Genomic DNA, 13,922 nt, shown 5'->3' on the forward strand with positions numbered 1-13,922 from the left:
AATGTTTTTTTAAGGATCTTTATTGTGTGCGCAGCGATTTAGGAAATTTGCTGAAAGCACTAGGCAGATTGGAGGAAGCCAAGGTAAGTTTTGCTAAATATTAAGCTCAATTAAAGACTTTTGCTATATACATACATACACTTCGTTTTATAAAGCTCATTCTGACGTAGTCACTTTGCACTATTTCTTTCTCCCGATAACGTGCCGACTATTGGTTTCAAACAGGTTTGTCGGAATTGTTTTATCGGTTTAGACAAATGACGTCACACACGAAATAAAAATTGATTTTTTTATATTGGGTGATTTTTTAAGAGCTTGATAACTTTTTTTAAAAAAAAAACGCATAAAATTTGCAAAATCTCATCGGTTCTTTATTTGAAACGTTAGATTGGTTCATGACATTTACTTTTTGAAGATAATTTCATTTAAATGTTGACCACGGCTGCGTCTTAGGTGGTCCATTCGGAAAGTCCAATTTTGGGCAACTTTTTCGAGCATTTCGGCCGGAATAGCCCGAATTTCTTCGGAAATGTTGTCTTCCAAAGCTGGAATAGTTGCTGGCTTATTTCTGTAGACTTTAGACTTGACGTAGCCCCACAAAAAATAGTCTAAAGGCGTTAAATCGCATGATCTTGGTGGCCAACTGCCCATGCATCCCGAAAAATGCACTGTTTGGTGTGGTTTGTACGCTGGTGGAATCATTGGACCGTATTTTTTCAAAGATGCTGTTGGACGCAACGTTACGGTGAATGGCGATCGCTATCGTTCGATGCTAACAAACTTTTTGTTGCCAAAAATGGAAGAACTGAACTTGGTTGACATGTGGTTTCAACAAGATGGCGCTACATGCCACACAGCTCGCGATTCTATGGCCATTTTGAGGGAAAACTTCGGAGAACAATTCATCTCAAGAAATGGACCCGTAAGTTGGCCACCAAGATCATGCGATTTAACGCCTTTAGACTATTTTTTGTGGGGCTACGTCAAGTCTAAAGTCTACAGAAATAAGCCAGCAACTATTCCAGCTTTGGAAGACAACATTTCCGAAGAAATTCGGGCTATTCCGGCCGAAATGCTCGAAAAAGTTGCCCAAAATTGGACTTTCCGAATGTTGACGCAGCCGCGGTCAACATTTAAATGAAATTATCTTCAAAAAGTAAATGTCATGAACCAATCTAACGTTTCAAATAAAGAACCGATGAGATTTTGCTTTTATGCGTTTTTTTTTAAAAAAAAGTTATCAAGCTCTTAAAAAATCACCCGATATTATTCGATCACCCAGGCTACTGAGTGCGTTCGTAAACAAAAAACAGTAACATCTAAAGTACACGAGATAGCTTCTGAGTCATATATGTATGTATGTATATGGGTCTATAAATAATCAGCCGAGTGGAATTCTGGGTGACTGTCCATCCGACCGTCTGTCTGTCTGTGAAAGGAATAACTTAAGTATAAATTAAGTTATGTTGATGATTCTTCACACCCTAGACTGTACTGCGGTAATCGGAAACGTATAGATATACTATAACTTAGCTCAAAATTAAAAAACTGTAATTTGCCCTGTGCCAAATCATAGTAACGAGACGTAGATGTGGCTAAAAATTTGTCAAAAAGTGAATATGATTCCACCTATATTTAATAGGTTTCATGTACATGCCTTACAATCCACTAGAGCTAAGTATATCGACTAAATTTACTGAGAATGAATTTTTCAACACCACGCTGTGAAAACCAGTTAAATCGTCGACAACCAAGTCCATTCTTTATATAACGGTTAGTAATGTAGAAAACTACTAAAATACTGATAACAAGGTCGCATTTATTATTCGTCAGAGCTACTTAATTTTACGGCTCACAGATGGCTTTTAAGTGATTAAACGAAGCGATGTAAATGCGGATATCGCGGATATACATATACATATGTATATATTTTATAGAGGTCGAATTAATGCCGTATATTGGTCGATATGTGAGTTTGTATCTCTGTATTAAAAATGTGTTAACAAAACAAAGAACTATATGTCTAATGATCTATTTTCAAAACAAATTAGATCAAAATAATTAATGATAGTGGTTTCATCGCCCTATCTTCTTTTCTATACCGTGTGTGCTCTTTTTTTTAATTACAGCCTCACAGTGCTTATAGTATTATTCCACTTTTCCCGATCCAAGTCCAATGAAATATTGTTCCACTGTCACTTTGTTTCAGATGAGCAATTTTTGATGGTTTTTCCTTTGCAACTTACGCCCATAAATGCTCAATAGGTTTAAGTCCGGGGGTCATTTAAAACCTTGATTTGGTTTTGCTGAGCTTTGTGACATAGTGATTTGGTGATATATTTCGGATCTTCATCATGTTTAAACATTTAAAATATTCATATATTTTTTTGTTCACAAGCCTTCTTCTTTACTGGCGTAGAAACCGCTTACGCGGTTATAGCCGAGTTAACAACAGCGCGCCAGTCGTTTCTTCTTTTTGCAAGATTCCTTCTCCACCTGGTCTTTCCAACGGAGTGGAGGTCTTTCTTTGCTTCCCCCGGCGGGTACTACGTCGAATACTTTCAGAGCTGGAGTGTTTTCGTCCATTCGGACTACATAACCTAGCCAGCGTAGCCGCTGTCTTTTAATTCGAATCGAATGCGATATTCGCCGTGACCAACGCGCAAAGGACCATAAATCTTTCGCAGAAGCTTTCTCTCGAAAACTCGTAACGTCGACTCATCAGATGTTGTCGTCGACAAAAGATGTCTAAATCGTTGACTAAAAAAAAACACTCTTAGCTTAATTCATATTTTCGCTTAAAACCGAAGGGTGTTGGTAATGCGGGCGGGAACAGTCAGCTCATATTAAATTTTTTTTTCAAAATGTCTGATGTGGAGAAAAGGTTAAAAGAAAAGTTTGAATTCTTCAATTTGTATACGGTTAAAGCTAAATCTACAAAATACATAATACTTATCCGCTAGTATAGGATCATTTGATTCAATAAATCCACAAATACACACATTATACATTCGTACAACTTGGGATACATCTATAACTACAAAATTCATGTTTTCTTTATCTCATTACTTAGGTTTGTCTTTTTTCCCCGATGCCAAAAAAATTTGAAGCCAGATTGACAATCTTATTGTGGTACTAGTGAGGGACAATAACATTATTATTGCGTAAAATTCCTTTTTTCGTTGGCGGCCTTCGGCCACGTTTCAAAAAAATCTCCCAGGTCGGTCCTATACCGGGGTGTTTCAAGTTTTTTTTTCGGGTAAAACCTCGTTTTGTTAATCTTTCTTTCTATTGTATTTTTGTTATACATATGGGCATTTTCACGGTAACGGACGCGACATTCGTACGCTTTTAAGTGCGTCCAAAACAAAGAAGACAAAGGAAAAGTTTATATATATTGACATTGTTTTGAAGGGCTGACGCAGTACTAGATTTTAATATATACGGGAAGGTTCTACTACAAATAAGTACGTAGTTATAAGCAATTATAAAGTGATACGGACGCGACAAAAAATAGAAGTTTTTTTGAGGCGCATTCAGAAATATACAAAATTCAGCAAATTAAGGATTTATATATATATAAAAATATATATATTAATAAATGCGAACAGATGACTGTTATTCGTAGGTTTATGAAATATGTTAATTTTCCCTTAGTTTTTTTTAATTGAGTATAGAAGAAATACGGACGCGACATAACGGACGCGACAAAATCTTCCAAGAACAAAGAAATACAATTTTTTCATTATAACACTTCAATTTTATTGAAAATTAAGCAAAACAATAACGTAAATTAAAAATTCAAGTAACATTTTAGTAAAAATTACTTAAAAAATTAAGAAGAAAGTTATTAGTTTTTAGTATGGTCTATTTTAATTATTTTCTTGAATGAATAGGCGGTCCGAGCAACTTCAATAAATTTACTGTCGAAATATGAAAACCAATGCAAACTCTTAACTCCTTTGATATTTGGAATATTTTGCCATAACTCTGACAGTTGATTACAAAAACTATCAATTTGTGTTCCAGAGATATACAAAATGTTAACTCCATGAATGTTGTTCTTAGCACATTCATAGAAGCATGAAGCATCACCGAGAACAATATTTTTTGCTTTAACGATTTGCCAGACTTTTCGTTTAACTACGGCACCTATTCCGTCTACAGCACCTTTGCCATGTGAAGTGGCAAAAAAATTCCACTCTAAGATTCCGCAATTAAATTCAGCTGCAAGTCTTGGAATACTAGAAAGAATAAATTTATTTTTGAATTGGGAAGTGCTTCCATCAGAGAAAATATAAATGCTGGTAACTCCTTTGTACTGGTTTTGTAATATATTGATAATTTTGGAAATAAAGCAATAAACGTCGAATTTACTGTGGGTCAATCTATCACTGATAACAGCAAAAGACTTGGTTTCACCAAGAACCCAAGCTACGCACGTAAACACTGTTACTTGGCTATAACTAAAGTGGGCATCTTGAAACTTCGTTTTGGAATGTCAAGCGATAATTTTCAGCAAAATCAACTTGCATAACAATTTCATTAGCTGTTACATTTTTTTTTTTAGTTTCAAAGTAATTTTGTTGGTGACGTTTAACAAAACAATGCATTTTAAAAGCTGGTAGCTGAATCTCTATATCATGAATTAAGTCGATTAATGGACCAATAGTGTAGTTTAAAGTTATGCGATCATCTACTTTTCTCCACTGTTTCCATTTGATTTGCGTATTAAATTTATTAATAAACTGTATTGGAACTAGATCGTCTTTAATATCGCGTACACAGCTGTCACAATTATTAGCCATGCACTTTTCATTCATAACGTCGCAGCAAACTGATGTAAGAAATAATTCAGCTTTGGCAGGAATCTGCGGTATAATCTTTGCACAGCCTTCTAGTAGAAAAATAAAATTAGCATGGTACTTACAGACACACATATTGTGTCGTAAATTATTGATTAACTGAATGTAAGTTGGCTTAGAACGAATAAAAATAGTTTTGCAGACTTTTTCTTCGGTATATTCGGCTTTGAAAAGTTGATATGCTTCTGTTAAGGCCATAAGCATAAAACGTTTTGAGGCTACTTTCCCATTGATTATCATTGTATCCTTTCTCCCAGGAGCTTGAACGCTGATTCCATCTTGCAAAAAGAATTGTTCAATTAATTTTCGCGCATCTGGCTTTTTGATGACTTGGTTGTATTTTCATTCATCGTTTCTGTTGGCTTAATATATTTATTGCATAAAGATTTGAGGATAGCTATTTTTCTATTCAGGTTTTTAGGTAGCGCAGCCTCAACTTTTTTAATTGCTTTTCCCATCGTTTGTTTACAGCTGTAAATTTCGCAATTCAAATTGTCAATATTATTTATGCTCTTTTTTTGCCGCAAAACTTGCTGTCTAACACGGTCCTTTTCTTTCTTCTTTTCTAATAAATTACTATCACTTTTCATTTTTTGCGATAATCTTTTTCGGTACTCTTGCTTTCGTTTTGCTTCTTTCTTCTTGTATTCCTGCCATTTCTCGACGTTTTCTTTCATTTTCTCTCTATACTTCATTGTTATTGCTTTTCTTGTTTCTTTTGCCGTTTTTGCCATCAATAAAATTTTAATTTTATGCAATTTCTACAACTTTATTTAATATTTAAGGTTTACGGTAACGGACGCGACGAATTTCAAACACCAATAAATTTTTTTAATCGTTTTTGCCGAGAGCCAATTATTACTTTTTTTAAGTGAAATAATGTATCTGCTTTTAGTCTGAAAGCAATTTACACTTCAACACTTTGTTCACTAATGAGAACAATAAATGCTGTTTTTCGGTAACGGACGCGACATACGAATATAAGCAAAAGCAAACACAAAAAACTACCGTTATTCGATCTCCACTCAGTCTGTCTGCTTGTTGAACATTATGTTACTATCAGCAGAAGATTTTTAAATTATAAAAACATCATAGTATTACTTTGAATTAGGGAATATAACAAGGAAAAACGTTGGTATATTTGGTCAAAAAAGTCAGATTTTTGTAAATTTTGTGTATTCGTTGTATATTTCGGCTCAAAATTAGAAGAAAATAAAAATTCCTTTATATTTATAAAATAAACACATTTGAGATTTATTATTCATCAACAGAAAGTTTTCAGGAATTGTTTGAATTTTGCACGCGTGGTGGACCTTTTTGTGAAAATGCCCATATGTATGTACATATGTGTTTATTTATTTATTAGTATAAATTAAAAAAAAAATAAGTTCAAGTTTGATTAGAAATCCGAAAAGACTTTTTCGACTACCTAACTGATTATTTGACAGTTTGTAGCTCTTTCGTTATTTTTAAGTAAATAGATTAAAGCAATAAGTTAAATATTGAATTAAAACTAATTTTGCACTATATAATGTAAAATAAATGTGAACAAACGAATTAGTGAACTGCTACTGGATATAAAAGTGTAATATTAATTTTAAATCGAAAAAATACGTACTTGAAGTAACGCAAATAACTCGAAAACTAATGGATTCCTGCGACTATAACTATATATATTCTTGATCTGGAAACCTCTATTCGACCATACCCATTTCATTCCCGAAATCCTAGGACGGCATTCTAAAGCCCGGTGGAAGGTCGTCCAGAACGAGGCATGTCTTCAACGATCCCTCGACTGTCTTTGAAGGCTTTGTACCACTCGTCAGTTCAAATACAATTTCCGTTTTTGTCACAATGTATGCATCTCTAAATAACGAAATGTGACAGCCATTTAGATCTGTTCGCCTTTAACATTTCTGTTTACATAATTACTTACTAATGCTCAAATATATTAAATTTCATTTGTTGTTGTGTAATAAGTATAGATGTGGAGTAATGTATAAATAAATGATCAGATCGACGAGACAAATCCGTCAGTCTGTCCGTGTAAGCGATAACTTCGGTAAAAACTAAGATATTGTGATTAAACTTATTGCATATATAATACGAAAATATTAAAAAAAATTAATTAAATTTTTTTTTTGGTTTTCAATTTTATACTTATTTATATCTTTTGATTAATAATTTACATTTAGTAAGGAAATTAAAATTTCGTTTTGCTTTGATGATATCATTGAAAAGCTACTTCACATACGCCATTTTTTTAATTTTGATGCCACCTTTGGTTTAGAACCAACCATCGAAACATTGCAAAGTATTTCTCTTCTCACTGTTGTATATGGTAGACTTAAATGGCGGCCACCATTAATTTTTTCCATCTTGCAGTCTTCAAATTACTTGACTGGACATTCAGAAGCCATTTTTTGTTTACTACAAATATTCCATAGCTTATTCTCACTTTTGTGCCAGTTTGCTCACAAAATTTCGCAATTGCTTTTTTGTTTTTTTTTTATTTTATCGCCATCATTCATATGGTAGCAGTTAGTCTGTAGATACTTTTCTTTTTTTGTCATACATATATCGGCCATATCTGTTTAGTTATATTGCATTTATTATACTTTCCATCTGTTAATTGCTAATTGTTGATATTTTATATTGAGCTATCTCCTGATCGATCCTAGTGAACTTGGTATTAACTCTGTCTCGGATTCGTTTAGGAAAGTTCCGGTCTTTGCCAACTCGTCTGCTTTTTCGCTGCCGAAAATGTTCGTGCCCGTGAACCCAGATAAAGTGTAGGTGGAGCTTGTTTTCTAGTTAGCTCAGTGCCTTCTTACAGTTAAGGACTATGGTGGAATTAGTCATTGGAGACGACAAGGCCGGTACAGCCGCCTGGCTATCCGTGTATATTGTTGCTTTATATATCCGCTCGCAGTTATTCAATATAACTATAACAATAAAAGCATCTTTTGAAATCCAGCATTGGGAGAATGAAAACCCATTCGTCGAAATATTTTTTTCTAGGTTAGCATGACTATCAGTGACTTCTGTGCCATATGTTACATCAAAATACTCATTAGTGTTTGTATATGCTTGTCTCTCTGAAGTTCATAAAATGCATTCGGCAAGAGGTGTGGTACACTACGAATTTTTTCCGATCGGCCAAACTATCAACAAGGAATACTATTTGAGTGTTATGCGTCTTTTGCCCGGATTGGTTTTGCACCACGATAATGCACCGTCGCATACAGCATTGATTTTTCATGAGTTTTTCGCCAAATTTTGAACCATACCGTGCCTCAACTACCATATTTGCCTGATTATCGCCGGTTGAATTCTAAAGACGCTCATTGAGGGCTATTCCGAAAATTGACTTTAACAACTGTTTTGAGGATCAGGAAAAACGTTGGCACAAGTGTTTTGAGGCCAAGGGGGATTACTTTGAGAAGGACGTTAAGATTTTGAAAAATAAATAAAGAATTTTAAAATTATGAACAAAAACTTAGTATTTTTTTGCTCATAGTAGTGTACGTTCAATGCAGTATGTTACATGGCTTATAAATAGACGTGTTGTATATAAAGTAACGTTCAAAGAATCTCATTTTTAAAATGTGACGAAAATGTTTATTTAACTATAATATGGTTCCTACTCCAAGAGATTCGTCCTGTGCTTCCAATTATTCTGTTCTTTTCTAATTTCTGTTTTAAAGGAACATTTTGTTAGTTAAATGGCGAACTTAATTAAAAAAAAAGGTCAATGTACAGTACGTGACACCTAAAATTGAGTGCAAAGCTATTGATCTCTATTGGGATTACATATATCTCTATATACAAGCTCTAAGATCGAGAGCATTGTATACTCAAGATTCTAGTCCAGTACACCAAGCAAAAACACCCCAACAGTGGCTTAAAATCAATATTTCTGATTTCATTGTTGGACTACAGTCGAATAACCCACAGAGATTCGTAGTCTCTCAAACATTTGTTGTTCGAGGAGCATCATCCCTATCAAAAAAACGTTGCGTGCTGCAATTGATCAATGGCCGAACATTTGAATACCTTGTGTGAGAGCAAAAGGTGATCATTCTGTATACAATTTTCTACATCGCTCACATAATATATTCATTCATAGGTGCAGCATAGTTTTTGACCGGACCATATTCCCACAAAAGCCGGTTCTACGTTCCGGAGTTTTTTTTTCTGTGATCTAATCCTTTTTGGATCGGTGAGTATTAGTTTAAGTTTGTCGTTACTGGTTAACGCCTTGCATCAGGGTTGCTCCATATCCCCCTGACTCGAGCTGGCATTTGCGCCAAAAGGCTCCATCCAAACTCCACCTCGGTCAGGTGTAATACATGCAATGGATGGTGCCATAAGGTACACTACTGCGCCCTTAGCCAATACGGGTGTCCAATCTGACCATTCGACCCAAGTGGCCAACAGAGGACCTCCACGGTCCAAAGGAGCTCAAACAGGCAACATGACTCCCATTCCGATCTGTCCTCCTCCCAACCTTCATTCTCGCGCAGTCTGATCCGTATGTCATAAGCAGCATAGCGCGGTTTAATCGCGTAAATCGAATGATAAAATCTGCACATGAAAATGCTAAATTTGCGACTGCGTAAAGTGCCTGAGCGTGTGTGCGTTTAGTTGCGCAAGCGCGCGAACTTTCTACTCATCTCGCGGTGCGTGTTGGCGACTTTATATTTAGTTTCACGTTTAGTTTTTGCTGGTGACAATTTAATGTACGCACAACAACTACAACAACAATTATGTGCGACTTTCATGCAATTCTATGCGTGGAAAGTTTATGCTTGCAACATTCGATTTGTCGTTAATATATTTCAAAGTTTATTTTGCTGCAGTTTCGCGTTACTATTTCGTTAAGCGGATTTGTCGGGTTATCAGAAATGTTTTTTCTCAATTTTTATATTTTTTTTGCGTGATACTTGAGTTTGTTCATCTACCACGGACAGCTGCGTCGGAACGTTCCATCAGTCAAGTGCAATTCTTGCACTGGGTGGTGTCACTTCTCGGAGTGTTCCGGCCTGCGCACGACGCGTGAGTGGAGTGTGTCATGACTCAACATTGACGTCGCCAACCAAAAGCACAGTGCGACAATCGCCTTGGGGTTCTACAGCTGCAACAAACACCACCTCCACTCCACTCCCTCAGCCCCAGGATCACCCACGGATACCGACACATCTTGCAATTTAATTGCAAAGGACTCCAGACCAAGATCGAGGAGATAGTTGCACTCATGAAGCAAGAACTCGTATCGTTAGCTGCGGTCCAAGAAACCAAGTTAAACGGCCGCTCAGATCTTCTGAGTTGTGCCGGTTTCAACGTTTTCCGTAAAGATCGCGAGCGGGAAAGGCCTTCATATAGCACAACATTGTGCAATATATTCTGAACTACGGATACATCGATTAGAATGTCAGGGTATAGCTATCCGGTCAGGCGATGTCGAGCTCGAAATATTTATTATATACACTCTCCCAGTTACATGTTGCCCTACAGGATATCACCCGAATATAAGTGCAGATCACCTTCACATAATAATCTCGATCGAGAAACCTCCCAATTTTGTTCCCGTGGACAGCCGTACCTTCGTTAACTTTAACAAAGCTTCGGTCGGCTTCACAGAATTTACTAAAAACGCCTTCACCGCTTTAACCATTCCCACGGACGTAACCGTTGGCGTACATCGATTCCGCAAGGTGATCGCAGCAGCTACCGCTCGCTTCATCCCGGCTGGACGAATAGCGGAATACGCCCCAATTTCCCAGCCGAAGCCGCCGTTTTAGCTAATGAGCACGACACCTGACGCCGTGCCGATCCCGGTGATCCCCGAATAAGGCATCTGGTTCGTTAAGTTTAAAATTTGTTCTACAAGATTTTAACAGTAAGGGTCTAAACTACCTCGAAAAGCGAACCGTCATATTAAAATTAACTTCAAAGAGGAGAAAAGAACTGCTAACTGTTCCATTCAGGGCTTTTACCAAGAACATTACACCAAGCAATTACGATTCGTAAGTGTAGGTAGATTTATAAGTTTTAAACGACTAGTGTATGGAAGAAGACTTAACCTAAAATCCCAACGGAAATGCCCTAAGGAGCTTTTCAGAATTTATTTGGCAACTAGGGTTCCTAAAAAGTAATTTAGTAACATATCTCGAAATTCTTTAGACCAACGTTTAACAAAACTGAGAATACCTTTTGCTTTCAAGATTTTGGTATTATAGCAAAGTCTAAAACTTGCTCTTGTTAATAGTATTTTATTACACGCAGATCAATTAGAAAAGCACATTGTCTTCCATTTTTTTGAGATTCAATGGCAAATAATTTCTATCACACCAAGCAGCCAAATTTTTTAAGTTTGTATGCAACAGACACCTTTCATCAGTTGAAGTACAGTGAAACCTCTGCTTGCAGACACCTCTAATAAGCGGACATCTCCCATAACCTGACAAAAATTGAGGAACCATGTTTCATTTTGCTTACGTTTTTTCATAACTTTTTATTTTCATTACCTTTCAATACCGGACCAGAAAAAAAATGAATTGCCGAACGAAAGTGTAAAGAAAACTGTAAAAACCTCTGATAAGCGGACGTGAAACTCATCTTTGGGGACAACGAGGACAAATGAAGATGTAGGGTAACTAAACGGAACAGCCGAAATCTATATACGAGTTATACGAATATGTGTACATACTTGGACACACACCACATGTATGTAAAACTATGAGAACAAGCATTAACGTGTTAAGATGAAACGGGATCTATAAGGTGCGTTCCAAAGTAAACAGGAATATTTGAAACTAGCGCCCTTTGATGGCACCATCTATACTTATGTCGACTGGTGCGTTAGAATCTGCTATCTTTATCGATTGTCCAGTGAGAATTTCATGACATTTCATCTATTGGAAGTAAAGTTATTGCGTTTTAAGTGTCAGTATGTTTGTGTTATCGGTGCGAAAATGAGCTTTCGAACAAAGAGCCAACATTAAATTTTGTTTCAAAATTGGTAAAACTTTTACCGAAACGTTTCAATTGATAAAACAACTTTATGGCGATGTTTGCCTATCCCGTAGCAGAGTACACGAGTGATTTCAACGTTTTCAAAGTGGTAAAAATCAGAAAAAATCAGAAGAAATCATCATTGAAATTCATGGAAATGGAATTGAACATCTCCAAAACATCGATTTATCGCATTTTGACCGAACATTTGGGCTTACAAAAGGTGTGTGCACCGTTTGTTCCGCACAAATTGACTGACGACCATAAAATGCTCAAAATCCAACACTCGAAGGACATCATTAAAGAGGTCAAAAATCATATTTTAACCATTAACCACTCCCCGTTTACACCTGATATGGCACCGTGCGACTTCTTTATTTTCGGAAAAATGCATTTGCCCATGAAAGGAAAGCGTTATGCAGACGTAAAGGCCATTCAAAAGGCTTGCAACGGCATACTGGCGGACATACCGGGCAACGAGATGAAACACTCGTTCGGCATGCTTTTGGACCTTGCAAAGAGCTGTATGGAAGCAGAAGGAGACTATTTTGAATAAAATAAATTGATTTTGCCGAAAAAACCATTTGTTCTGATTGTTTTTAAACTCCTGTTTACTTTGGAACGCACCTTGTATATGTAACAATTTGTAGCCTGAAAAAATGAAAAATTATGATTCATTCGATCTGTCGCAAAACATTTAGTCGTGTTAATTAATAAACCGGGAAAAAATCCCACAAAAAAATACTTTCTACTAAAGAAAAAATTAAAATTTTAAATTTGTTGAAGAAAAGAAATTTATATCGGGTGATTTTTTAAGAGCTTGATAACTTTTTTTTTAAAAAAAAAGCATAAAATTTGCAAAATCTCATCGGTTCTTTATTTGAAACGTTAGATTGGTTCATGACATTAACTTTTTGAAGATAATTTCATTTAAATGTTGACCGCGGCTGCGTCAGGTGGTCCATTCGGAAAAATTTTGGGCAAGAGCAAAACGGAAAAACGTTTCTTCGGAAATGTTGTCTTCCGAAGCTGGAATATACCCTTCACAGATTACATTGGTGCCTTAGAAAAAATATCCAAATTTCGTAAATATATGGCCAACTTACGGGTCAAATGCAAAAGTTTTCCATTCAAGAACTTGATTAGATCGTTCAGTGTGTGTATGGTAGCTATATGCTTGTTGAAACCAATCTGAGTTAATTTCTTCCATTTTTGGCAACAAAAAGTTTGTTAGCATAATAATTCACCGTAACGTTGCGTAAATTTTGAAAATATACGTTGTCAAATGATTCCACCAGCGTCCATACAAGAACAGTGCATTTTTCGGGATGCATGTTCAGTTTGAACGGCTTTTATATGCTCTTCACCCCAAATGCGGCAATTTTCTTATTTCGGAGATTACAACCAGAAAATGAATCTAACAAAATTTGTCGAAATAAATCGGATTTGAACGTTTTCCACACAAGAACTTGTCCGATCGTTCAGCTTTGTATCTTGCTATATGCTATAGTTAACGGTTTTACCCATTTCTTCGTAAAATCTTCCATTGTGGTCTATGGAATAACAAAACCCAATTGCTGCGAACGGCCAAATTTGGTCAGATACACTTGTCAAACAGACGCAAATTCTTTCCATACAAGAACTTGCATTCGATCGTTGGTTTATATGGCAGCTAATGTATAGTGGTCCGATACTTGGTTCAGACAAATAAGCACTTCTTGAAGACCAAAATCGGACGTAAAGCGCGAAACACATTTCGAAAACACTGATTTTGGTAATAAAATTCAATGATTTAAGCGTTGCTGTTAGGTAAGTCTATTCGTATATATAAAGCATACTGAGCATCTTTCTCTTTGACACCATGTTTGAAATCCCACGTGATCTGTCAAATACTAATGCATGAAAATCCTAACCTCAAAAAAATCACCCGATATATTATATATATGTTTTATAAAAGGAGAAATGTTTTTACTTTTATTTGTTTGCTTTTAAAGACACGATATTGGAAAAATACAGTCCGCCACTATTGTGAAAATGGGA

General features: G+C 35.9%; 1 protein-coding gene across 2 annotated transcripts in view; it reads left to right on the forward strand.

Annotated features, from left to right (window-relative positions):
• LOC126756547 (UDP-N-acetylglucosamine--peptide N-acetylglucosaminyltransferase 110 kDa subunit) overlaps positions 1-13,922 on the forward strand; it is a 118,020-nt gene that overhangs the window by 30,009 nt on the left and 74,089 nt on the right. For both annotated transcript variants that reach the window (XM_050469687.1, XM_050469688.1), the window contains exon 5: positions 15-83. In XM_050469687.1, the coding sequence (XP_050325644.1) occupies positions 15-83 (69 nt within the window). The remainder of the gene's footprint in view (positions 1-14; positions 84-13,922) is intronic.

Source organism: Bactrocera neohumeralis, chromosome 4 (assembly GCF_024586455.1).
Source record: "Bactrocera neohumeralis isolate Rockhampton chromosome 4, APGP_CSIRO_Bneo_wtdbg2-racon-allhic-juicebox.fasta_v2, whole genome shotgun sequence".
Classification (NCBI taxonomy): Eukaryota; Metazoa; Arthropoda; class Insecta; order Diptera; family Tephritidae; genus Bactrocera; species Bactrocera neohumeralis.